At 41.3% G+C, this 26,768-nt stretch overlaps 1 protein-coding gene across 4 annotated transcripts in view; it reads left to right on the top strand.

The window, feature by feature from the left end:
• Positions 1–251: 251 nt before the first annotated feature.
• The window catches only part of LOC144503798 (calcium-responsive transcription factor-like), an 89,520-nt gene continuing 63,003 nt past the window's right edge, over positions 252–26,768 (top strand). The window contains exons 1-8 of one of the 4 annotated variants that reach the window (XM_078228698.1): positions 306–368; positions 3,930–4,047; positions 7,951–8,020; positions 9,080–9,204; positions 9,732–9,962; positions 20,077–20,197; positions 20,999–21,125; positions 26,502–26,586. In XM_078228698.1, coding sequence (XP_078084824.1) covers positions 9,094–9,204; positions 9,732–9,962; positions 20,077–20,197; positions 20,999–21,125; positions 26,502–26,586 — 675 coding nt within the window. In that variant the 5' untranslated portion in view covers positions 306–368; positions 3,930–4,047; positions 7,951–8,020; positions 9,080–9,093. Of the gene's footprint in view, positions 369–3,929; positions 4,048–7,950; positions 8,021–9,079; positions 9,205–9,731; positions 9,963–20,076; positions 20,198–20,998; positions 21,126–26,501; positions 26,587–26,768 lie in introns of all 4 variants that reach the window. The other 3 variants (XM_078228697.1, XM_078228700.1, XM_078228699.1) reach the window with 3 other exon arrangements.

A 26,768-nucleotide genomic window follows, 5' to 3' on the forward strand; every position in this document is an offset into this window, starting at 1 on the left:
GAGCTATTTTCCTCCTAATTCGAAACAATATTAATGAGTCCATCCATGTTTATCACTCGATCGGTGGATGAGTACAAAATAAACTCACCGAGTCCCTCTACAACAACTCATACCGGCCCAACACTGCAGATGCGTGGTGGCGGGAAAACAACCGTTGCAGGTGGTCCCAGAGGCAAGGCAGGGCACACAGCGCATGCGGGGGATGCCGGGCCCGAGAGACGAGGCAGACAACGCATGCGGAACGCAGTCCCCGAGGACTGGGCAGACAGCGCATGCGGGGATGCCGGTCCCCGGGAGCTGGGCGGGCGGCGCATGCGCGGTGCCGGCGGCCCGGCTCTCCATGGCGGATGTGTTGGAGTGAAGACGAGGTTGAGTAGACTCGTTCCGGTGTTTTCCTCGCTGTCTGTCTGTCCGGCCTCTGTCCCGCGCTCTCGCTGCCTTTCAGCCTTTGGGACCCGCTGCGCCGCCGCGCCCGGGAGGATGGGGGAAGGGAGAGGAGGCGCGACCTTAGATGAGCCCTCACCAGGCGCTCTTTTAGTGAAAGCTGCAGCGCAACAAAATGGCGAGAATGTGCTGTAGGCTGTCAGATGGGGAGAGAGGGTCCCCGTCTGGTGGAGAGTTGGAGTATGGAGGGGTCCATACAAATCCAGGGCAAGCAATATTACCGCTACATGTTAAAAAGCAACATTTTAAAACATTGATTGTAATACATTAATATTGATTGACCTTATCGTTCGTGCAAATATGTGTCTCCATCCTTTTTCTCAGCAGGCGGTACGGATTTTCACTGTTGAACCTCTGGGTACTTTGGGATGGTGCCTGCTGCTGTTTGGTTGGGAAAGATTAAGCCTTTTTTTTCAGGAATGTCAATAGTCGGAGGCTAAAGAATGGGGGTCTTACAATTTTATCCTGAATTTTGCAGGATAACTAATTTCCGTCTCTTCCTCGTAGGCGAAGCTTTTACAAGAAAAAAGTGAAAAATAGTAAAATGCAAATCATGAAGCACTGGTAAAAATTGAAATCTTGTGATTAAAAGTTTAGTTTGTATTATTTCCACACTAAACTGACGCTGGCCTATTCTTTAAAACTCATTGACCACCTTTTCCCCCAAAGAGATTGTATTTAGATGCTTGAATCATTTTGACCCATCTAAATTAATTCAGTTGACTGAACTTAATGTGACAAGGGTTAACAAAAATCCTTACAATATTATCATGTGTCGTGGGGAGAGATTTATAAAATACATCCGAGCACGAGAGGTTTTTGTCTCCACAAATGTTTTACTTACCAGTGATAGTTACTGATCATACAAATAAGTTAATGTCATGTGATGCAGTTATTTGGTGTGTGTTTGTAAATAAATGTGATAATAGTTCATGCAAAGCTAAGATTGCTGGAAGTAGGTGATATTATACAAGAACCTTTAGGCAGAAATTTTAAGTCATTTACATAAAGAATTTGTTAGCTTCAGATTTGAAAAGCTTTATGATAAAAGACCCAACAAGTGCAAGTTGTTTTATGTTGACACCAGAATGCAGTTTTCAGTGTTAAATTGCTATTGTTGATCTTAAAAAAAAATCTGTGTTTCTTAAAGGTAACACTTCCACATTCAGCTTGGAGCTGGATAAAACTAATACAGGGAGACTCTTGATTTACTCTTTCTGTTGAGAAATACTTAGCTTTCACTATTTGCGCACATCATGGTTGTGATCAGAAACTGAACATGTGAAGAATTACATACTTGTGCCAGACATCTATTTGTGTATGTGTCCAACCACCCCATGGCAGTGTTGAGTCTCTGACATATATGAATTTCTAGGTTTATTGGTGTATCTTTGTTACAGTGCTGATCAGAAACAAGTACATTGAACCATACTATCAAAGCTTTTCATCTCGAACTCATCAGGTCAGCTATGCAAAATAAAACAACGGTAAAGGGAACTACAATTTATGCTCCATGAGAAGAGAATGCTGTTTGGTTGGCAAGTGGACTCTGGTAGAGATGGTGCCATGGAGCATGCTGTAGAGGACAGTTAACTGCCAAGTATTTGTTTCAAATTCAAATCAGGCATGTCAACACTAATTGATCAAAGCATGAGAAATGGACCAGGGGATGGCAGTCCCCCAAGCTTTTGCTTAGGTGGAAAAGACAATGTGTTGACGTGCTCCTTCTGGTTGCAAAGGTCAGAGCCCTATATGTGTCTTCTAGCATCTGTAAATGAGCCATACTTGCCAATCAATAAGCACTCTCTTCTCATGCAGTATAAATTGTATTTTGCTATTGTTTTATCTTGCATAGCTGTCCTGATTGGTGCAAGATAAAAAGCTTCAATCATATATCTTTTTCAAGCAATGTTCAGTTTATTTATTAGTGTCACAAGTAGGTTTACATTAACACTGCAATGAAGTTACTGTGAAAATCCCCTAGTCGCCACACTCCGGCGCCTGTTCGGGTACTCTGAGGGAGAATTTAGCATGGCCAATGCACTTAACTAGCACGTCTTTCGGACTGTGGAAGGAAACTGGAGCACCCGGAGGAAACACGCAGACACGGGGAAAACATGCAGACTCTGCTAGACAGTGACATAAGCCAGGAATCGAACCTGGGTCCCTGGTGCTGTGATGCAGCAGTGCTTGTCACTATGCTGCCCTAGTAGTTCTGTGCTGCCACATGACTAATTAAAATGAGGCAGTTGAGGTCAAATGTCCTTGCTCCCAAAATGACTTACTGGATCTGAAATGCTGATATCTGCGTGAAACACCAACTCTAGTATGGAAAGAAGCTCTAAATTGAAGATCAACTTTAAGAAAGGGTGTTAAATAATAAGCTCGCTACTATACCAGACTTTTTGGAAACATCACCTTTTCTTCATTGTTTTTGTTATTCCAAATGCGAAACTAGTGGCTTGGGGTGTTTAACATGACTTGGTAATAACTGCTTACCCTGGAGTTAATTTCCAATAAAAAGATGGCTGAGTTTAGGACCTCGGTGAAGTTGTGAACCAAGTCTTAACTAGCCTGTTTTAAGAATCATAGAATCTGTACAGTGCAGAAGGAGGCCATTTGGTTCATTGAGTCTGCACCGATCACAATCCCACCCAGGCCTTATTCCCATAACCCCACATATTTACCCTGCTAATCCCCTTATACTATGGTCAATTTAGCATGGCCAATCAATCTAACCTGCACATCTTTGGACTGTGGGAGGAAACCGGAGCACTTGGAGGAAATCCACGGGGAGAACGTGTAAACTCCACACAGGCAGTGACCCAAGGCCGGAATGAAATCCGGGTCTCTGACGCTGTGAGGCAGCAGTGTTAACCATTGCGCCACTCCTTATTAGTATTCCAACCAATATTTGTCCTGCCAACTAAACCAGCCTATTCATAGAAACCTACAATGCAGAAGAAGGCTATTCATCCTGCACCGACACCAATCCCATCCAGGCTGTCCCCGTAACCCCATGTATTTACCCTGCTAATCCCCCTGACACAAAGGGTCAATTTAGCATAGCCAATCCACCTAACCCACACGGGGAGAATGTGCAACCTCCACACACTCTCCTGATGCCGGAATTGAACCCAGGTGCCTGGCGCTGTGAGGCAGCAGTGATGACCACCGTGCCGCCCCAAAGCTGGATATGTTTTCAGAGCGGCAACTGGTTTTTCCACATTGCCAAAGTTTGGGTGTGAGAATTAAGCAGCAAGGGTGATGATACATTTTTATATGCCAATAATTTCCTGTGTCAGTGTAGTCTCCCTCAAATGCACCACAATAAAAATGTACACCATTTTGATGAAATATGTGTCTGTTTACAAACTATTGAAAATATAATAAAAGCTCTGTTTTAAATAAATGATTACAATGAGCTATCATGAACATCATTCTTGTTTGTCATGGTCTTTATTGTGATTTTTTTTCAATTTTAGGCAGTGCCACGAACAGTGGGAGAACTGATTGATACCCAACAGTATCAGGGAATTGAATTAACTTAAGTAGAGATATAACTAGACACAAAGTGTTGGCTGGGAGAAGTTGCTTAAAAAGGTGTGGAAGCTTAAGTGACATTAAGAAATACCCATTAACCTTGGGCTTTTACCTTCAACTGTTGTATGTTAATTTATCTTACTAAATGAATCTTTGCTGCAAATGAGTTAACCTGTTATCAGTGCTCACTGAGCCAAGATTTTGGTAGTCCTGACAATGAGATCCTTGTGTAGGGTGAAACAACATTTGTGTTTATTTAACACAGTTCCATTTTAAATAAAAAATCCTTCAGGGCATTGTTATTTATGAGAATATTTTAAAATACCTTTATGAATGAGTTGCATTGTTAAAAATGATCTTGTATCATATCACCATAAATACTAACCAAACAGAAAAATCCAAAAGAGTAATGTATTTTGTATTACAATTGGAGCATATTTAATTATAAAAATATTTTTGTTTACTTGAGAGGTATGGTAGCGAACTTTATCATGTCTATCCTTGTTCCACATGCTTCTTGGAAAGTGAGATCAGAGTCACTATGCTAATCTAATGCACTGGTTAGTATGAGTGATGAGGTGGCATAATCATGCATAGCCTTAAAACAGCCAAACTGAACTATGCTTATGGTTCTCCATTTGATGCGTTTCCAGTGCCGCTCTTTAAGCTGTTGGGAATGCAGTTGAGGGAAAAACTGATTGAAAGTGACTAGAATTGTTCTTGCCACTTCCCAGTGGCCAGTTTCAGAGCAACATTCACTGTTACCTGGGATAATGTTGGCTGCCATCTCAGCCATAATGGTGCATTGTGATCAAAAAGCCTGAAGGGGGGAAACACAAAATTTCACTCTCCACAAAACAAATTATTAGGCTGCTTTCTACAAGTTTGTTTACATTGTATTTTAGGTCCTTTGAAAGAAGGATATCTCTTTTCCTCTCTGCTCTGTTTCTAGTCCGAATATAGCATCCTTTTCCTGAATTTGCTTCCAGTTCCAAACTTATTTCCTCAGCTTAATTAGAGCAGAAGTTAATTATAGTTCTGCTGACCTCTCACATGGAGGACTTTTGCCCATGATTATCTATTAGAAACCTATTTGGACTATACTTCATGTATCAGTTTTTAGAGGAGTAAAATTAAAAATTCTGCACAACAGTCAGGCATTAGGATGGGGAAGGAAATTAGGTCTTTTTAAGAACATTGATTTCCATTAGTAGCTTTACGATTTCTTATCTTTAAAGTTGGCCAGCTGCTGGCAATGCTGTGCAATGGAAAGCTGTAAATGGTAGTTTAATATTTTATAATGGCAATATCTTTGTTTGCCATTCTTTTTGTTCCAGTTTGTTTCTCTTGTCTTTATGAACATTCTGATTCATGTTAATTGACACTCCATTAGGAGTGAGAAAGAAACTTAGCACATCAAGCAGCAGCAGTGGAGAGAAAAAGAAAAGCATTAAATGTTTCGGGTTGCTGACTTTCATCAGAGGTGCCGGTTGTCTTCTGGTACTCTTTCCATATGCCCATTCTTCACAAGTGAGTCAGGGCAGTTAGTATTGGCAAGTTATTCAGCCTGAAGACACAAGTTAAGATTGACTCTTTACTCATCTGGAAACCACATACGAACCTTCCAGGACAATCTTGCAATAAAAGTGCGAACATACTTCTCCTTTATTCAGAGTTAAAGTGACCAAGTGTACCAGCAGCCTGCCTATATCAACGATTTCAGCACAAACCAGGAATTGAACTTTGGTTGTTGCTTAAGTTCATGTTGAGCTTTGCATTGAGGAATAGTGCTGTCAAAGGTGCCATAGTGTGAGTACTGCTTTTTGCCACTTTTCCCACATAACAGTGCCTACACTCCAAAGGTATTTCATTGAGTGTAAAGTCTTTTGAGAGAATGGTATATCCCTTTTTGAATTACTTTTGGGCTGTTGCATTAGGGATCCACCTACTCTAGTTAGCAGTGTTGCCATTATGAAAATCAAGTGAGGAAAATTAACAGCTAGAATGATGTTTTAAGTGTACCTTAGCAACTTTAAAAAATAAGCAATACATTTCAGACACATATCTTGTTACTATTACTGAGAGTAAAAATACAGCACATGATGTTGAATTAAGAATTTATGGAAAATTGCTGGTCATGAGTAAATAAAAATGTTCAGCAACATTACACTCAATGTATTTATTCAAGCGGGTGATGCAGTGTTTAGCACTGCTGCCTCTCAACTCCAGGGACCAGGGTTTGATTCTGACCTCCGTGTCTGACTATGGAGTTTGCACATTCTCCCCATGTCTGTGTAGGTTTTCGCCGAGTGCTCTAGTTTCCTCCCACGGTCCAAAGACATGCAGGTTAGGTGGATTGAGCACAATAAATTGCTCCTCAGTTTGTGTGTGTGTGCCCCGTGATAGACCGGCATCCTGTCCTGGGTGTATCCTGCCTAACATCCAGTGTCTGTTCGGGTAGGTTCCGACTCCCTGTGACCCTGAACTGGAGTAAGCAGTTCAGTGAAGTGTTTACTCAACTTATGCATCTAACTTTTTAGATAAAACAAGCTATGAAGCAATACTTTTCACTGTATCCAAATACATTGACAATAATAAATCAAATCAAATTGAATGGACTTTGATAAAATTTAGGCTGCTTTGGGGGAGTTGTCATGTTGCTCATGTCTTCATCAGTTGGCATTTGGTTGCTGAAGATCAAGTGACAAAGTACTCGTGGGCAGGGTATTAGGAAGGGAATGCTGTGATGGAACATGTGTGGTGGTTGTAGGAAGAGAATACAGTGCAGTTATTCATGTGCTGTCTAGTTATTAGTATACCAGTCAGAAGGCTTGTTTGATTCCTGTTATTTAGCCTGTGTTTATTAGTTTGACATGGGTGTGTAAGTATTCCCGTGAACTTTTTTTATACTGTTGACGTTTGAAAATGCAATCACAAAAGAAGTCAGACAATGAGAATAAGTTTAAAATTTAACTTATAGAATTACTTGGTCAATTCTCTCTAGGGTACTAAATTTTGTCCAACCTGCAGGCGAATTACACCGTAGCATCTTGAGTCATGCTTCATCAGTCATGAAAATGAATACTTATAGGACACTATTGATTTTCATTTGAAAGAGAATATTTGCACCTAGGGTAATAGAAGCAAAGGTATATGATATCTCTGTGGTCTGCAATTTGCTGCCAAGAAGAAAGCTCTGTGCATTGTGCTTGCATGTATGCTCCAAACTTAAGAGGTACTTGATCAATAAATGGAGGATATGAGATGTTTGCACCATTTTAAACTTCTAAATAATATTCCAATGTCTGTCTGAGCCCCTTTTACAACCAGTTTGACGCAACACTTGTAGTTAGACCACATACAAAGTTAAACCCAAACAGTATGAAATTCCCTTCTCCCTGGAGTTTGACTTTGGAGTGATAATGTAAAAGTTGTTTAGCAATGACACAAACAATACAATCCAAACGCACCATAAATTAATAGTAAGGCTTCACAGTGCATATACATAGTCGGAAATTCACAAGATATGGGTGGCATGGTAGCACAGTGGTTAGCACTGCTGCTTCACAGCGCTAGGGACCCGGGTTCAATTCCCAGCTTTGGTCACTGTCTGTGTGGAGTTTGCATGTCCCCCCTGTGTCTGTGTGGGTTTCCTCCGGGTGCTCCGGTTTTCTCCTGAAAGAAGGGCTGGTTAGGTGCATTGACCCGAACAGGCGCCGGACTGTGGCGACTAGCGGAATTTTACAGTAACTTCATTGCAGAGTTAATGTAAGCCTTACTTGTAACCAATAAGTAAACTTATACACATCTTCACTGAGTGAATAAGCTAACTGATTTGAACATTAGATAGGCAGGGAAAATTGATAAATGTTTGTTGAACAGCAATTGTTTTGATCCCCTGTGATTAATTCTTAAATAATAAGGGGAAGAATATTTGTTACAATATGGTGTTTTGTAATGTAGGTAACCATACAGAAGATTCGAGATTTGGATAATAAGTGGATTGGCTAACGAACAGTGAATGGATTTTAGTGTAAGTAAATGAAAGAAAATGCACATCGGTACAGGACACAGACATACCAGAAGGAGTATCCATTTATGATATACAAAAGCATGAACGAATAATCTTTTTCAAATCACCACAATCGTTCCTGTCGCACATCATGTACATTCCATTCTATCTTATACTCTTGTGTAATCAATTGAAGAAAGATTATGTAAACTTTGTTTCACTTGCCAAAAAGATGAATCCATTTCAAATTTATTTGGACTAACCCATTGAACCATTTGAACTCAATTATTTTGAATGCTATCTTTATCTTGCACTTATATTGTACGCTGGTTACATGTCATGAGCCAGGTTTATGATATTTCAACTCTGGTCCATTCTGTACGATTAAATAGAAGAGACTCCGAATAAAAATTATCCTTCTCTGACTTTTATATGAATTCCAGTCCAATTTGATCATTGCCATGTCATTTTAAGGGAACCAACAGCCCCAGTACCTTTCCTATATAACCATTCATACATATGTATGCCTTGAACGTCAGTAAGCTATCCCATCACTGGGAACATTACATCTAAACCTAAACCAAACTTCATCCAGCCCTTCATGACGTATTTCTGACTGACTGGCTGTCTAAAGAGGAGCTCTGATTGTTTCTCTCTTCAGTGTTGGGGAAGTTCAGGTCAATTATAGTGTCCTGAGATGCACTAGCTTCCCAGAAGCCTGAAAGTCAACGAGGTTATTCCTAGTCTTAGTCAGTTCCATACTGGATAGTGCAATGTAATCCGTTCCCCTGATATTTCTACTTAATTTTCTGTTAGAAAATATGCTTGCTCTGCTTTGTCTTATCTGTATATAAAGCTAAAAGTGCTTTGAATTACTTTTTTTTATTATCTTCTACAATCTGCCTTTCTTTAAAATTCTTGTATCTTATATGTATTTTAGTCTTATCCTTCTCTGACTTTTATATGAATTCCAGTAAAACTGTTCTTTGCTTTTCTATGTCTTCAGGTATTTCAACTTGACTCTGAGACTTTTTTGATTTATTTATTCAGCCATTAAGTGTCATTTTCATTTTATTTTAGTGGTTATTTCTGAGATGGCAGAAGATGTCACTGAGGATGAGATTGGTATTGAGAGAAACACTACATTATTGCGACCAGATACTGACATAACTGAGGATTCTGAGGCAGAACGTCAAGTTTTTCAGGTAAGATCACAGTAGACAAAAAAATGTTTGATCAAAACAGAAAATGATGGAAATATTCAACAGGTCTGTCAGCATGTGTGGGGGGAACAGACAGATTAATGTTTTGGGACTGATCTTTCTTCACAAGCAATATGTGAGCGAATTTTGCAACTCCAAGAAGATAGAATAAATGTTCAGTTGCAGGTAATACAAATATCATGTTGCATTTCAATGAAGCTCTACATTTAGCCATTTTGAGATTTGTGCGAATTGCTTGCCCTTCAATTTTATATAAATCTCTCTGGGGATTTGCTCTGATCCCCAATTAGTGGCTACCCTACCCCAAGTTAAGAGGTCTCACTATCTAGGTACTGTGCCACCCTGTTCTCAGATAAAGGTAAATATCCAGCTAGATTAAAAATTGAATGTGTCTTCAGTTATTCCCTCTTTCAGCTTGTCACCCTGATGGTGTTGAGCTATCACTGTATGCTGCTGTTCAAATACAAAGGTTACTAAATTCAGCTTTTCTGTTTGTTTAACCTTCAAAGCAATTAGCCTGGATAGATGATGGAGAATCTGCATTTGGAAGGAATGATCCCATCACTGTCATTCCCATCACAGTACACATTACAGATGACACTGCTACTTCTCAGAATGCTACAGTACAAGTGTCCCAACAAGCACAGACTATGTCCACTGAGCCGTTCCAGCTGATGGATCAGAATGGGCAACCTATCCAGTATGAATTTCAATCATTGGGGGAAACAAATGCACGTATGGTTAGTAACAAGCTGAACTGTGAGCAAAATTATACAAACTTTGTTTCTCGTTGACTCGTACAAGAATCTAGTGATGCTGGTTGTTGGACTCCTCAAAAGTGACAGGACTTCCATATGGTAATGGTATAATAACCCCAAAATGTAATAGCTTTATAGCCTGCGAAAAAAAACCAAAATCCAAATGTGAACACATTTAACACTGGATTTGAATAACCCAGAATTTAACACAGTAGTGATTTAGGTCTGACCTCCCTTTCAGAAGGGTTCAGTATGCCCTAGTAGAGCTAGTGGAAGAAGGTTGGACCTTTGATTCAGAGTCAAGTTCTTGACTTGCATTCTCTTCAATAAGAGGCTTACACCATGTACTAGATATAGGGAGCCAACCAGTTAAGTGGCACAAGTCACATCTCACAAAACTTCTCATCCAATTGTTAAATCATAGGTTTTTAAAAAAGATGCCATGGAGTACGCTATTATTTAGACTGTACATATTAATGCCCGAGTAAATGAATGACCTAATGGGCTTTAGGTGATACCTATTATGCTCTATATTGTATGGACTATATGCGCTCAGCAATAATGCCAGCTTAGCATTTGGCAAGGCTGCTGTTGGATTGGGATGTATGTGTATGTACTTGTAAATTTTGTGAAAATATTTAGAAATATTTACGTCATTTATTCAACTTTTTTAAAAAAGAATTATAATCCATAGAGGAAAAGCACTTGCTGATGCATTGGTAGGTTAAGGGGATCACCTTCCATTCAACTGCATTATATCATCAATCTGAGAAAGAACTTTAATTATTTTAATTTGGTGTGTTTAGACCTGTATTTGTTACACCAGAGAACATATTAACATTGTTTCTTTTTATTTCTGGTGTTAAGAGTTTAAATTCTCCTTTCCAGTATTTTTAAGTTGTAAAAAAGAACTTTCATTAAAACTTTTCAGTTCTTGTTTTTAAGTCTTCAATTTTGGCTGGAAAGGTTTGTGGCTATTCAGTTTATACTGCCTTGAATTATGGCTTGTGCAGGCATGTTTTGATCACGTAAGCCTCAGTCAAACTCTGCATTGACTACCGCTGTTTTTTCCACTGAGGTACATGAGGATACCTGTCCAACTGCGTCATAGCATGGATTCAAGTCCTTCCAGAGCAAGGGAAAAAAAATGTGGCAAGAAGAAAGATATATTGTGACCCATGTTCCCGTCTGAGGGCACAGACTCAACGCAATTGAAATAAAAACATAAAATGCTGAAATTAATCAGCAGGTCAGGCAGAGGGACTGTTCCCTTTGCAACTCTCAGATCCACTTTTTAGTGACTCCCAATACCACCTTCCTGTGCAAGTGCAAAAGATGCATCATCTGCCCTTTTATCTCCTTCGCTCCAACCATCCAGGGCACAGCAACGACTTTAGGTGAAAAACAATTTGCCTGTGTGACTGCGGCAAGGTGGCACAGTGGTTAGCACTGCTGCTTCACAGCTTCAGAGACCTGGGTTCGATTCCAGGCGTGGGTCACTGTCTGTGTGGAGTTTGCACTTTCTCCCGTGTCTGCGTGGGTTTCCTCCCACAGTCCAAAGATGTGTTGGTTAGGTGCATTGGCCATGCTAAATTGCCCCTTAGTGGGGTAAATATGTGGGGTTATGGGAATAGGCTCTTGTTGTCAGTGCAGACTCAATGGGCCAAATAGCCTCCTTTTGCACTGTAAGGTTTCTATGGTACTTTCAATTTAATATACTTTGTTTGGTACTCATGATGTGACCTTTTTTGCCTTCTCTAGCTGTCAGGGAGGCAGTGGCCGAGTGGACTTTTTGCTGAACTAGTAATTCAGAGATCCAGGGTAATGTTCTGGGGACCCAGGTTCGGATCTCACCATGTCATTTGAATTCATTAAAAATCTAATGGTGACCTTGAAACCATTGTCAGTTGTGGTAAAAATGCATCAGGTTCACTCATGTCCTTGAGGAAAGGAAATCTGTAGTTCTTACTTGATCTGGCCTCTATGTGTGACTGCAGATCCACAGCAATGTGGTTGACTCTTACGGATAGGCAATAAATGCTGGCCCAGCCAGCAATGCCCACATCCCATGAGTGGAATAAAAGATTAATGATATAATGCAGTTGAATGGAAGGTGATCCCCTTAACCTACCAATGCATCAGCAAATGCTTTTCCTCTATGGATTATAATTCCCTTTTTTAAGGTTGAATAAATGACCAAATGCAGATTGGAGGACTGCTTTGTAGAATACCTCTATTCAACCTGTTGGTTTAATTTTCCTCTTCACTCGCACTCTAATCTTTCTGCCCTCTGCTACTGTTCCAATGAAACTCAATGTAAGCTGAAGTATCAGCATCTCATATTTCAATCAGATGCTTCACAAATTTCCAAACTCAACACTGAGTTGTACAATTTCAGATCACAACCTTTGCGTCATTTTATTATTTTTATTTATGAACTTGCCCAATCACTATCTTCTTTTGCCTTGCATGATCACCCCTTTTATCCTATACTCTCCTGCCCTTGACCCGATGCTTTCTCTTTTGTCCGTGGTCCCTTTTCTTGTCTTTGTTGGTCTTTAACTTTTTCCAGATCTGACGAATGGTCAACAACTTGGAACACTAATTGTTTTCTGTCTACAAATGTTGTCTGACTTATTGTGCAATTCCAGCATTTTCCATTTTCTTTTTCAGATTTACAGCTGTATTTTGCTTTTGTATTAGAATAAATCACTTGATTATTTTTGGAATCTTGGCCTTTAAAAGTATTTGATTAATCACCATTGAGACCTTGGGATCCATCTTGGCAAAGCACTCTTATGTACCCAGATCTGACAGAAATTGAGTGCAAGTAGAAAATATGGACATGATCATTCTTTAAAGATATACTGACAAATTATGGTTAACTTCACATTGCATAGGAAGGGAGAGGATACCACCTACTGGTGGTCATGAGTAAGTGCCTGTTAGTGTTAAAATAATTGTTACTAGTCTTTGACAATGAATTGGTTATCTTCCTGCTGAAAGGGTACCAATCCCTTTTCCATAAATAAGATACTCCTGGCTAGACATGTATACTCTACTGCTAGTATGTTTATCCAGGGTCAGATTGCTTTGACTCAACTTCCAAGTGGTTCTGAGGTTTTTCAACTTTATCCTTTTAAGCTCCATTTTTCTTTTTTGAATGGATCTCGTGTTTCTTCTATGAAAGGTAAGTTACTTAATGTTTACAGGTTAGTAACCTCTAGGACAGGATGAAAGAAGACTTTTAGTCAATCCATGAAGTTGTTTCTTCACTTCATGAAAATTCCCACTACTGAGCAACAGTTAACAAATAACATATTAGAATACTAGTATTAGAAAATCCAAATTTGTTTTTGGCCAACGCAGCCCAAGCCAATGATATCTAGAATCTCTTCACTCTGTGTTACTTGTTCAGCAAAAGTAATTGCTCATTCTGCCTGATCAATGGGCACTTTTTGCTTAATACGCATTTACCTCTGTGTCATTTACAAAGCAGTTACTTGGTGAAATCTATATGCAATCACAAAGTATGTGGCGAAGATTAATGGGAAGCCAGGGGTTCGGGAAGCCTTCAAAAACCAACAGAGGACAACTAAAAAAGCAATAAGGCGTTAGAAGATGAAATATGAGGGTAAGCTAGCCAGTAATATAAAAGAAGATTGCAAGAGCCTTTTTTAGATATATAAAGGGTTAAGAGAGTGGCAAGAGTGGACATTGGACCACTGGATAATGACATTGGAGAAGTAGTAATGGGGAACAAATAAATTCTTCCTTTGGACTCATGGTGAACAATCACTGAAACAACTATATGATGACATGAACAAGTTCCATCCCACCATCAGACTCACCATGGACTACTCTCCAGAATCGGTTGCATTCTTGGACACACGCATCTCCATTTAAGGACGGGCACCTCACTGTACCTCAAGCCCACGGATAACCTCACGATGCTCCACTTCTCCAGCTTCCACCCTAAACATGTTAAAGAAGCCATTCCCGACCGACAAGCCCTCCGTATACACAGGATCTGCTCGGATGAGGAGGATTGCAACAGACGCCTCCAGACGCTGAAAGATGCCCTCATAAGAACAGGATATGGCGCTCAACTCATCGATCGACAGTTCCGACGCGCCACAGCGAAAAACCGCACCAACCTCCTCAGAAGGCAGACACAGTGGACAGAGTACCCTTCGCCGTCCAGTACTTCCCCAGAGTGGAGAAGCTACGGCATCTCTTCTGGAGCCTTCAACATGTCATCGATGAAGACGAACATCTCGCCAAGGCCATCCCCACACCCCCACTTCTTGCCTTCAAACAGCCACACAACCTCAAACAGACCATTGTCCGCAGCAAATTACCCAGCCTTCAGGAGAACAGTGACCACGACACCACACAACCCTGCCACAGCAACCTCTGCAAGACGTGCCGGATCATCAACACGGATGCCATCATCTCATGTGATAACCCCATCCACCAGGTATACGGTACATACACTTGCAACTCAGCCAACGCTGTCTACGTCATACGCTGCAGGAAAGGATGTCCCGAGGCATGGTACATTGGGGAAACCATGCAGACGCTACGACAACGGATGAATGAACACCGCTCGACAATCACCAGGCAAGACTGTTCTCTTCCTGTTGGGGAGCACTTCAGCGGTCACGGGCATTCAGCCTCTGATCTTCGGGTAAGCGTTCTCCAAGGCGGCCTTCATGACACACGACACCGCAGGGTCGCGGAGCAGAAGCTGATAGCCAAGTTCCACACACATGAGGATGGCCTCAATCGGGATCTTGGGTTCATGTCACACTATCTGTAACCCCCATGACTTGCCTGGACTTGCAAAATCTCACTAGCTGTCCTGTCTGGAGACAATACACATCTCTTTAAGCTGTGCTTAATGCTCTCTCCACTCACATTGTCTGTACCTTTAAGACTTGATTAACTGTATTAGCATTGATTAGCATTCCAATCATATTCTGTAAATTGAGTTTGTGTTTCTGTGTGTCCTGTTTGTGAGCACATCTCCCACTCCACCTGACGAAGGGGCAGCGCTCTGAAAGCTAGTGGCATTTGCTACCAAATAAACCTGTTGGACTTTAACCTGGTGTTGTCAGACTTCTTACTGAACAAATAAATAACAGAGGAACTGAATAGGTACTTTGTGTCAGTCTTCACAGTGGAAGACACCAGCAACATACCAAAAATTCAGGAGAGTCAGGGGGCAGAGGTGAGTGTGATGGCCATTATTGTATAATGAGAGAGGATTAATTAGTGGTGCGAGATCCTTTGGGGAAGAGTGACCATAATATAGTAGAATTCTTCATTAAGATGGAGAGTGACATAATGATGTCTGAGACCAGGGTCCTGACCTTGAGGAAAGCTAACTTTGATGCTATGAGAAGCGCATTGGCTAGGATAAGCTGGCAAAGGATACTTAAAGGGTTGATAGTGGATAGGCAATGGCAGACATTTAAAGAACACATAGAACATAGAACATTATAGTGCAGTACAGGCCCTTCGGACCTCGATGTTGCGCCGACCTGTGAAACCAATCTAAAGCCCATCTAACCTGCACTATTCCAATATCCATATGTTTATCCAATGACCATTTAAATGCCCTTAATGTTGGCGAGTCCACTACTGTTGCAGGCAGGGCATTCCACGCCCTTACTACTCTGAGTAAAGAACCTACCTCTGACATCTGTCCTATATCTATCACCCCTCAATTTAAAGCTATGTCCCCTCGTGCTAGCCATAAATGATGAACATTGATGAACTTCAACAACTGTACATCTCTGTCTAGCGTAAGAGTGAAACAGCGAAGGTGGCTCATCCATGGCTAACAAGGGAAATCAGGGATAGTGTTAAAACCAAAGAGGAGACATATAAATTGGCAAGAAAAAGCAGCAAACCTGAGGACTGGGAGAAATTTTAAATCCAGTGGAGGAGGACAAAGAGTTTAATTCGGAAGGGGAAAATAGAATACAAGAGTAGGCTTGCAGAAAACTGACTACAAAAGCTTATATAGATGTGGGAAGAGAAAAAGACTGGTGAAGACATATGTAGGTCCCTTACAGTTAGAATCAGGTGAATTCATAATGAACAACAAAGAGATGGCAAACTAGCTGAACAAATACTTTGGATCTGTCTTCACTAAGGAGGACACAAATAACCTTCCAGAAATACTAGGGGGCAGAGGGTCTAGCATGAAGGAGGAACTGAAGGAAATCCTTATTAGTCAGGAAATAGCATTGGGGAAATTGCTGGGATTAAAACCCGATTAAGTTTCCAGGGCTTGATGCTCTGTATCCCAGAGGGAAGGGGGAGGGTGGGCAGCCGGGGGGGGGGGGGGGGGGGGGGGGTGCATTGATGATCATTTGTCCAGCATTCTATGGACTCTGGAAGTGTTTCAGTGGATTGGAGGTAGCTAATGTAACCCCACTTTTTAAGAAAGGAGGGAGAGAGAAAACAGAATTATAGATTGGTTAGCCTGACATTGGTGTTGGGGAAAAATGCTGGAGTCAATTAAGGATGTAATAACTGAGCATTTGGAAAACAGTGACAGGATCGGTCCAAGTCAGCATGGATTCACTAAAGGGAAATCGTGCTTGACACATCTTCTGGAATTTTTTGAGGATATGACCAGTAGAATGGACAAGTGGATGTTGTGTACTGGACTTTTAAAAGGCTTTTGATAAGGTCCCACATGAGAGATTAGTGAGCAAAATTAAAGCTCATGGTATTGGGAGTAATGTATTGAAGTGGATAGTGTACTGGTTTGCAGACAGCAAGCAGAATGGGGGAATAAACAGCTCCTTTTCAGAGTGCAGGCAGTGACTAGTAGGGTACCGCAAGGTTCAGTGCTGGGACCCCAGCTATTCACAATATACATTAATGATTTAGATGAAGGAATTGAATGCAATATCTCCAAATTTGCAGACGACACTAAGCTGGGTGGCAGTGTGCGCTGTGAGGAGAATGCTAAGAGGCTGCAGGATGACGTGGACAGGCTGGCTGAGTGGGCACATATTTGGCAAATGCAGTATAATGTGGATAAATGTGAGGTTATCCACATTGGTGGCAAAAACAGGAAGGAAGATTATTGTCTGAATGGTGGCAGTTTCAGAAAAGGGGAAGTGTAATGTGACCTGAGTGTCATGGTGGAACAGTCACTGAAGGTTGGCATGCAGGTACAGCAGGTGGTGAGGAAAGCTAATGCCATGTTGGCCTTCATAGCTAGAGGATTTGAGTACAGGAGTAAGGATATCTTGCTTTGGTGAGGGCTACGCCTTGAGTATTGTGTGCAGTTTTGGTCTCCTAGTCTGGGGAAGGATTGCTATTGAGGGAGTCCAGCAAAGGTTCACCATACTGATTCCTGGAATAGCAGGACTGACATGAAGAGAAACTGGATTGACTGGGCCTGTATTCACTGGAATTTAGAAGAATGAGAGGAGATCTCATAGAAACGTAAAATTCTGATGGGACTAGATGCGAGAAGAATGTTCCTGCTGTTGGGGAAGTACAGAACTAGGGGTCACAGTCTAAGAATAAGGGGTAAGCCATTCAGGACTGAGATGAGGAAGAAATTCTTCACTCAGAGTTGTGGACCTGTGGAATTCTCTACCACAGAAAGCTGTTGAGGTCAATTCGTTAGATATGTTCAAGAGGGAGCTGGACGTGGCCCTTACAGCTAAAGGGATCAAGGGGTATGGAGAAAACGGGAGTGGAATACTGAAAGTGCATGATCAGCCATGATCACATTGAATGATGGTGCAGGCTCAAAGGACCGAATGGCCTACTCCTGCACTTATTTTCTATGTTTCTAAGGAAGAGGTGCTGGGGAAGCTGAAAGGTCTGAACGTGGAGTAATCACCTGGACCAGATGGACTACATCCCAGAATTCTGAAAGAGATAGCCGAAGAGATTGTGGAGGCATTAGTGGTGATCTTTCAGGAATCACTAGAGTCAGGGAGGTCCCAGAGAACTGGAAAATCACGAATGTAACACTCCTGTTTAAGAAGGGAGAGAGGCAAGAGATGGGAAATTACAGGCCAGTTAGCCTGACCGCAGTCATTGATAAGATTTTAGAGTCAATTATTAAGGATAGGATTTGAGTACTTGGAAGTGGATGGTATAATAGGACAAAGTCAGCATGGTTTTGTCAAGGGGAAGTCATGCCTGACAAATCTGGAGGGAGCGAGCAGGTTAGACAAAGGAGAGCCAGTGGACGTTATCTACTTGGATTCCCAGAAGGCCTTTGACATGTCGCACAGGAGGCTGCTGGATAAGATAAGAGCCCACGGAGTTAGAGGCAAATTGGCTGACTGGCAGAATGCAGAGAGTGGGGATAAAGGGGTCCTTTTCAGGATGGCAGCTGGTGACTAGTGGAGTTCCTCAGGGGTCAGTGCTGGGACCACAACATTTTACTTTATGCATCCATGATCTAGATGAAGGAATTAAGAGCGTTGTGGCTAAATCTGCAGATAATACAAAGGTAGATAGAGGGACAGGTAGTATTGAGTTGGTGACATGGTGGCACAGTGGCTAGCACAGCTGCCTCACCGCACCAGGGACCCGGACTCGATTATTGGCTTGGCTATCTGTGTGAAGTCTGCACGTTCTCCCTGTGTCTGCGTGGGTTTTCTCCGGGTGCTCCGGTTTCCTCCAACAGTCCAAGAGATGTGCTAGTTAGGTGCACTGGCCATGCTAAATTCTCCCTCAGTGTACCCGAACAGGCGCCAGGGTGTGACAACTAGGAGATTTTCACAGTGGTGTTAATGTAAACCTTTTTGTGACACTAATAAATAAACTTCATGAACTTTAAAAAAGTGGGGAGGCTGCAGAAAGACTTGGACAGGTTAGGTGAGTGGACCAAAAAGTGACAAATGGAATACAACGTGGGAAAGTGTGAGGTTATGCACATTGGTAGAAAGAATAGAGGCGTAGATTATTTTCTAACTGGAGAGAGAATTCAGAAATTGGAAGTGCAAAGGGACTTGGGAGTCCTAGCTCAGGATTCTCTTAAGGTTAACTTGCAGGTTCAGTTGGTAGTTGGGAAAACAAATACAATGTTTGAGAGGATTAGAATACAAAATACTGCTGAGGCTTGATGAGGCTCTGGTCAGACCACATTTGGAATATTGTGAGCAATTTTGGGCCCCATATCTGAGGAAGGATCTGCTGGCTTTGGAGAGCATCCAGCGGAGGTTCAAGGCAATGATTGGGAATGAAAGGCTTGACGTATGAGGAACATTTGAGGACTCTAGGTCTGTACCCAATGGAGTTTAGAAGGAATGGGAGGGGGGGGGGGGGGATCTCTTTTGAAACTTATGGAACACTGAAAGGTCTGGATAGAGTGGATGTGGAGAAGATGTTTTCATTAATAGGAAAGACTAGGAACTGAGGGCACAACCTCAGAGCAAAGGGATGATCTTTTAGAACCGAGATGAGGAGGAATTTATTCAGCCAGAGGGTGGTGAATCTGTGGGATTCATTGCCACAGAAAGCTATGGAGGCCAGTTCATTTCATGTATTTAAGACGGAAAAATAAGTTGTTGATTAGTAATGGGATCGAAGGTCCCAAAGGTTTTTTTTGGGGGGAGAATGAGGTTGAGAAACGTATCAGCCACGATCGAATGGCAGAGCAGACTCGATAGGCCAATGGCCTAATTCTGCTCCGATATCTTATGGTCATATACCTTTGACTTGATAACTCAACATAGTAGTGTCAAGTTTAATTTTAAATAATACGAACAGTAAGAATAAAATATTTGTAGGTCGAAAAAATGAAGATACAAGGCTTATTGCTGATCTTATTTTTGAAAAGATGCTTAAGTGTCTACGTACAATTTTGTTGTTGTATCATGTTGGTATATAATCCATCACGTCGTTTCCTTTTAGCTCTGAAGAAGAATCATATGGACTCGAAATGTTAACTCTGTTTCTCTCTTTACAGATGCTGCCAGACCCTGTTGAATTTTTCCAGCATTTTCTGTTTGTAGGTCATGGGGTCATTCTGCTTTTACATTACTGGCATCGAGGAAATGTGCCAATCTAACATGATTCATAGCGTGTTGGTGTTTATTTCTAGATGATCGTTACCAGTCAGTCAGAGAATGGCCAGGTGCTTCATGTGATTCCTTCCAACTCACCCGGTGTTGCACAGGTGCTGATTCCACAGGGACAGATCCTTGACGTCACAGACTCGCATGGTAAGGATACTTACTATATGTAATCTCTGTAATTTGGCATTTCACTTTGTGATTGAGTGTGCGGGTTGTCTTGTGAAAAAATAATGGGGCCTAATTGTGCACTGAATGGGACAATGGGTGAAAATAACAAGATTTGTAATAGGGGAAAAAGCTATTATGCAATGCAGTTTGTTTCATTAGCGATTTCTTGTTCACTCAGTAAAATTGTGTGCTCTTTAATTTTAATGAAATTTTTATTTTAAGTCAACTATTTATATTTGCAATGTTACCCATAAAGAAACAATAAAATGTCCAACTAGAATTTCCATTGCTAACGTTTGGCCCAAACTTTGCTGGTGAATGACTATCAAACAAGGTTTGTTAGATGACACATTCTCTTTGAGGTACAAAAAGAGAGCATTGTTACCTTTTTCTACAAGACTTCTTATATGAAACCATATCTTAAATGAAGTTTAATAGTTATTCTTAGTATTTTCAACAAGATTCATTTATTTCAGCTCATTTTAGATCACAATTCTTTCAATAAATATACAAATGACTACAATGCCATAGAAATCAAATGTTGGGATTGCATACCTGATTATTATGATTCTAATGCAATTTGCTGAGCAGAATCAAGGAGAGGACATGTAAATTTGGTCACCAAATTAAAAAAAGCTAAATTTTGAAGATGGAGTCTGACAATCAGAATGTTCTCGTTATAATATTTACCTCGTTCCACTAGAATTTGCTCTGTTTATTATGCTCTGAGGATGCTGTAATTATTTAATTTCTTAAATGTTAATTTCTATTTATTGCCAGATACAATAGATGACAAACAGCTAAGTGATGAGCTTCAGACAGTGACTGTAGCTGCAATAACAGACAACATGGGTTATGTTTTGCAACCCGCATCTTCATTAACATTGCCCAAAAAGGCCTCAGTCAGGTATGTATGAAACAAATTTTGCCAAGAAATCTAACAGAAAATTGGGTGGTATTTAAGGAAGCAATGTTTTAGTTACAGGTGAGGTTCATTTCAACAAGAAAGAAAGGCAGAGAAACCAAAACTCTTTAGATGCCGAGGACGATAGAGAGCGTGATGAAACAAAAAAGAGGATATGTGATGCCTCTTGGGTGGATTCTTCAAGCGAGAACCAGGCCAAGATGAGGGAGGCACAACATTTAAGAAGCATTTATATGAGCAGTTGAAATGCTATAGAATGCAAGGCCATATACGAAGTGCTGGAAAATGGAATTAAAATGGATAGGTGCTTGATGGCTGGCACAGAGACGAAGGTCCTCATTTTGTGCTGTGAAAACACTACCTCTGTGTAAGTGAAGTGAAAAATAAGACTGGCAAAGAGGGAATATAATTAATGGCTGGTGGTTAACATAAAAGGAAACCTAAAAAGCATAATCTGGCATGTCATTGAGGTTTACAGCATGGAAACAGGCCCTTCGGCCCAACTTGTCCATGCTGCCCTTTTTTTTTTCAAACCCCTAAGCTAATCCTAATTAAACCCATGCCCTCTAGTTTTAGACTCCCCTATCTTTGGGAAAAGATATTGACTATCTAGCTGATCTGTGCCCCTCATTATTTTATAGACCTCTATAAGATCACCCCTCAGCCTTCTACGCTCCAGAGAAAAAAGTCCCAGTCTATCCAGCCTCTCCTTAAACTCAAATCATCAAGTCCCGGTAGCATCCTAGTAAATCTTTTGTGCACTCTTTCTAGTTTAATAATATCTTTTCTATAATAGGGTGACCAGAACTGTACATAGTATTCCAAGTGTGGCCGTACCAATGTCTTGTACAACTTCTTAAACACAATGCAGCTAGTAAAAGGCGGAGTGGGGTCTGTTAGGGATAAGGAAAGTGAAATATGCTTAGAGGGACAGGGTGAGTTTAGAATACTTAATGGGTTATAAAAAAAACACAAAATGCTGGAAAAACTCAGCACGCTGCCAGACCTGTGAAGCTTTTCGAGTATTTTTTTTCAGATTTCCAAACACCCACAATATTTTGCTTTTGTACTTAATGAGCACTTTATATTAATGTTTACGAAGGCAGAGGATGCTTACAAAATACCAGTTGGCGTGGAGGAAGTAGAAAAAATGGGTGAGATGAAAATTGAGAGATAAAGGATGCGAGACTCGAGATAGCAAAAGGATTTGCCATAAATCTTCCAATCTACCTTATGGGCTGCTGCCAGAGAATTGGAAAGTGATAAATGTGACACTCTTATTCAATTAAGGCTGGGATTTTCTCCAATACCCACAAAGGCTGATTCGGGTTGGAAAAGTGGCCTTGAAGCCGCTGACAGGAATGATGACCTTCTCTGCCAGATAGTGCAGCACTTTGATTTAAAAAATTCAAGTCATGGATTCCACGACACATTACTAAAGCCTCTGATTCACCCGCCTGGCCAGCAACTGAGACACTCGATGATCCAGCGTGCCATTTTTAAAGGACATCCCAATGCACACCTACCTAATCAGTCCATCCAGGTGCACCTTCCGCCCCCAACCCTCCCTCGGCATCAAGCTGGCAGCCCTTCCTGATATTGAATGGCAAGAGATACATCAAGTTGTGAGAAGGAGCTTTTCATGCAGTGAATGTTAAAGACCTGGATATCACTGCCCAGGCAGTGGCATAAATGGGTCATATTCTGGTTGGCAGGATGTGATGAGTGGTGTGCCACAAGGATCAGTGCAGGGGCCTCAACTCTTTACAATTTATATAAATGATTTGGATGAAGGGATCAATGGTTTGGCTGTGAAATCTGCAGTTGACACAAAGATAAATAGAAAAGTAAGTTGTAAACAGGATATGAGGTTATAAAAGGATATAGATCAGTTAGGTGAGTTGGCAAATGGAGTATAATGTGGGAAAATGTGAGGTTTTCCATTTTGGCAGGACAAATAAACATATTATATAAATGGTGAGAGATTTCAGAGCTCAGGGATGCAGAGAGATCTGAGCATAAGTTGCCAAAGCCAGTCGCTGATGCAGCAAGTAATTGGTGAACAGGGCCCTGTGTATTAATTGAAGTAACTTCCAATATATGCAAGTGTGCCACACTGCGAAAGGGCCCTGTTCTTTGCAGACTGAAAGAACATGTACACACATTGCACCTGTTTCGGTTAAACAAAACAAAGTGATAGCCATTCGCTTGTTCATTCTTCAGGGCAGTGCCTTGACCAATCAGAGTTTGGTTTACAATGCTTGGAGTTAATTGTCAGTCATCATTATCTCTGCATGAGCATTTTTGTTAGACTCCAACTGGCACTGTACAATTCTGGTTATTCATACATAGAAAATTTGTGCAAGGATATCCAAACAGAATCATAGAATTTTACAGTACAGAAGAGGCTGTTCGGCCTATCGTGTCTGTACTGGCTCCCGAAAGAGTTACCCAGCTAGTCCCATTCTCCGACCCTATTTTCCTGGTCCTCTAAATTCATCACTTTCAAATATGTATCCAACTTTCTTTTGAAACCTGCCATGGAATCAGCCTCCAGCACTCTCCCAGACAGCGCATTCAAAATCCCAACAACTCTGAGTAAAGAAGTTTCTCCTCCTCTCGCTTCCAGCTCTCTTGCTTTCCATCTTGGAATTGTGACCCTTAGTCACATACCAGCTGGTGGAAATAGAATATTCTTCTTTGCCCTGTCAAAATTGTTCAGAATTTTGAAAACCTCAATAAGGTCACCTCTTAATCTTCTCTGTCCCAAGGAGAATAAACCCAATTTCTCTAATCTTTCCTTGTATCTAAAATTCCTCAAACCTGATACCATTATAGTAAATGTCCTTTGCACTCCCTGTAGGGCTTTAACATCCTTCCTTAAATAAGATGCCCTTAACTGAACTCAGTGCTCCAAATGTAGTCTAACCAATGATTTGTAGAGGTGTAGCATCACTTCCTTACTTTTATACTCTATGCCTCTAAACCCTTATGATCCTATAAGCTTTTCTAACAACTGTTTCAATTTGCCTGGCCACCTTCAGAGAATTATGCACTTGAACCTGAGGTCCCTCTGCTCCTATACTCCCCTCAACGTTGTACCGTTGTCTCCCCATGCTTCTTCTACCAAAATGCATGACCTCACATTTTGCTTCATTGAAATTCATCTGTCAGTTGTCTTCCCATTTGGCCAACTTGTCACTGTCCCTCGGAAGTCGCTCAGCATCATCCTCACAATTCACTGTTCTTCCTAGCTTAGCATCATCTGCAAATTAGAGATTTTGCCCTCAACACCCATCTCTAAATCATTTGTATAAATCAGAAAAAGCAAGGGTCCCAACATTGATCCCTGGGGAACACCACTTTCAATTCATCTCCAGTTTGAGAAATGCCCACCTATACCTACCCTCTGTTTCCTATCTCTTAGGCAACTTCTAATCCATGCTGCCAAGAACCCATCCATCCAAAACATTTCAAATTTGTTAACCAACCTGCCATGTGGCACCGTATTAAATGCTTTCTGAAAGTCCAAATATAACATCAACAGCACCTCCCTCATCCCCTGCATGTATCAAAAAGCTCAATTAAATTTGCCAGCCATGACTTGCCCTTGACAAAGCCATGTTTACTGTCGAGTATTAGCTTATTTTTCTCAAGTACATATTTATATTACCCCGTACTATCGCCTCCATCAGCTTTCTCATTGTTGATGTCAAGTAAACAGGTCTGTAGTTTCCTGGGTTATCCTTTGCCCCTTAAACAACAACGTCACATTTGCAATCCTCCAGTCCCCAGGACTAATCCGTGTTCAGAGAGGCCTGGAAGATTTCTGTCAAGTGCTCTGCACTTTTTTTCTCTTATCTCTCTCAGCTATCTAGGATGGATCCCATCTGGGCCTGGTGACTTCTCTACCTGGATACTGCCAGTCCTTTTAGCACCTCTTCTTTATCTATCACTATATTGCTCAGTTGCTCAGTACCCACTAGGGCCATTGTTACCATCTTCTAATTTGGTAAAACAAAGTACTCATTTAGTACTTGTCCTATACCCTCTGCTTCAGTGAGCAGTTTACCCTGCTTGTCACTTATGGGCCCCACTCTATCCTTCTCTAATCTTTTACCATTAATATGTTTGAAGAACATTTGACTCTTTGTTTTAGCGCAACCTGCCATCTTTTCCTCATTCTTCCTCTTCGCCTTCCTTATTCCAGCCTTAGCCTCTCTCCTGCATTTGAGATACTTTTCCTGACTTCTATTGCTATCATTATTCCGGCATGCACCATATGCACATATGATTTGAGGTACTTTCCACTTTTTTACAATATTTTTTTTTACAAATTATAGATAACATGCTTTAGTAATAGGAGATTTCAAGCTGACATCATTAAAGGCAGATGATGAGTGACTTGGAAGAGATCTTCCAGGTGGTGGTGTTGGAATGTGCTTGCTGCCTTTGGCTTTTTGGATGGTAACGGTCATGGGTTTGGGTGGTGATATCGAAGGAGCCTTGGTGAGTTCCTGCAGTGCATCTTGTAGATGGTACACACTGTTGCCACTGTTCATTGGTGTTGGAGGGAGTGAATGTTTGTGGATGGGGTGCCAATAAAGTGGATTGCTTTGTCTTGGATGCTGTCAAGCTTCTTGTGCTTTGGGAACTGCACTCATTCAGGCAAGTGGAGAGTATTCCATCACACCCCGGACTTGTGCCTTGTAGATGGTAGGCAGACTTTGGGGAGTCAGGCAGTGAGTCACTTGCTGCAAGATTCCGAGCCTCACGGTGGCACGGTGGTTAGCACTGCTGCCTCACAGCACCAGGGTCCCAGGTTCAATTCTGGCCTCGGGTCACTGTCTGTGTGGAGTTGCACGTTCTCCCTGTGTCTGCGTGGGTTTCCTCCGGGTGCTCTGATTTCCTCCCACAGTCCAAAGATGTGCGGGTTAGGTTGATTGGCCATTCTAAGTTGACCGTAGTGACGGGGATTAGCAGAGTAAATATGTGGGGTTATGAGAATAGGGCCCAGGTGAGATTGTGGTTGGTACAGACTCGCTGGGCCAAATGGCCTTCTGTACTGTAGGGATTCTATGATCAGTTCTTATAGCCACAATATTAATATGGCTAATCCAGTTCAGTTTCTGGTTAGTGGTAACCCCCAGGATGTTGATAGTGGGAAATTTAATGATGGTAAGGCCATTGAATGCCAAGAGGTGTTGGTAAGATTCTCTCTTGTTGGATATGGTCATTGCCTGACCTTTGTGTGGCACAAATGTTACTTTTCACTTGCCAGTATCACTGATGTTACAATGCAATTCATAGCAACTATGTAGAAAAGTGCTTTAAATACTTTCTTTTTTTGTATTTCAGAATGATTGAAGACAATTTTCCTGTCCCATTGCAGCCACTGCCACACAACACCCCTGCCTGGGCTCGAAGGCTTCGGAGTTGTGAGGTTGATTAACTGTTTACATTCTGCTTTATTTAAGATATTGCTCCATGTGGATCTCTCTTTCATTAGCAATTGACTTTGTTTTTTTTATCAGGTGCAATATATACTCTTGAGGCATTAAATAAGCTGCATTTAAGTACAAGATAAAATCTTTCTAAATTTGCGTTTGTAAATTTTTTCAAAAC

This window comes from Mustelus asterias, chromosome 14 (assembly GCF_964213995.1).
Source record: "Mustelus asterias chromosome 14, sMusAst1.hap1.1, whole genome shotgun sequence".
In the NCBI taxonomy this organism is placed as follows: Eukaryota; Metazoa; Chordata; class Chondrichthyes; order Carcharhiniformes; family Triakidae; genus Mustelus; species Mustelus asterias.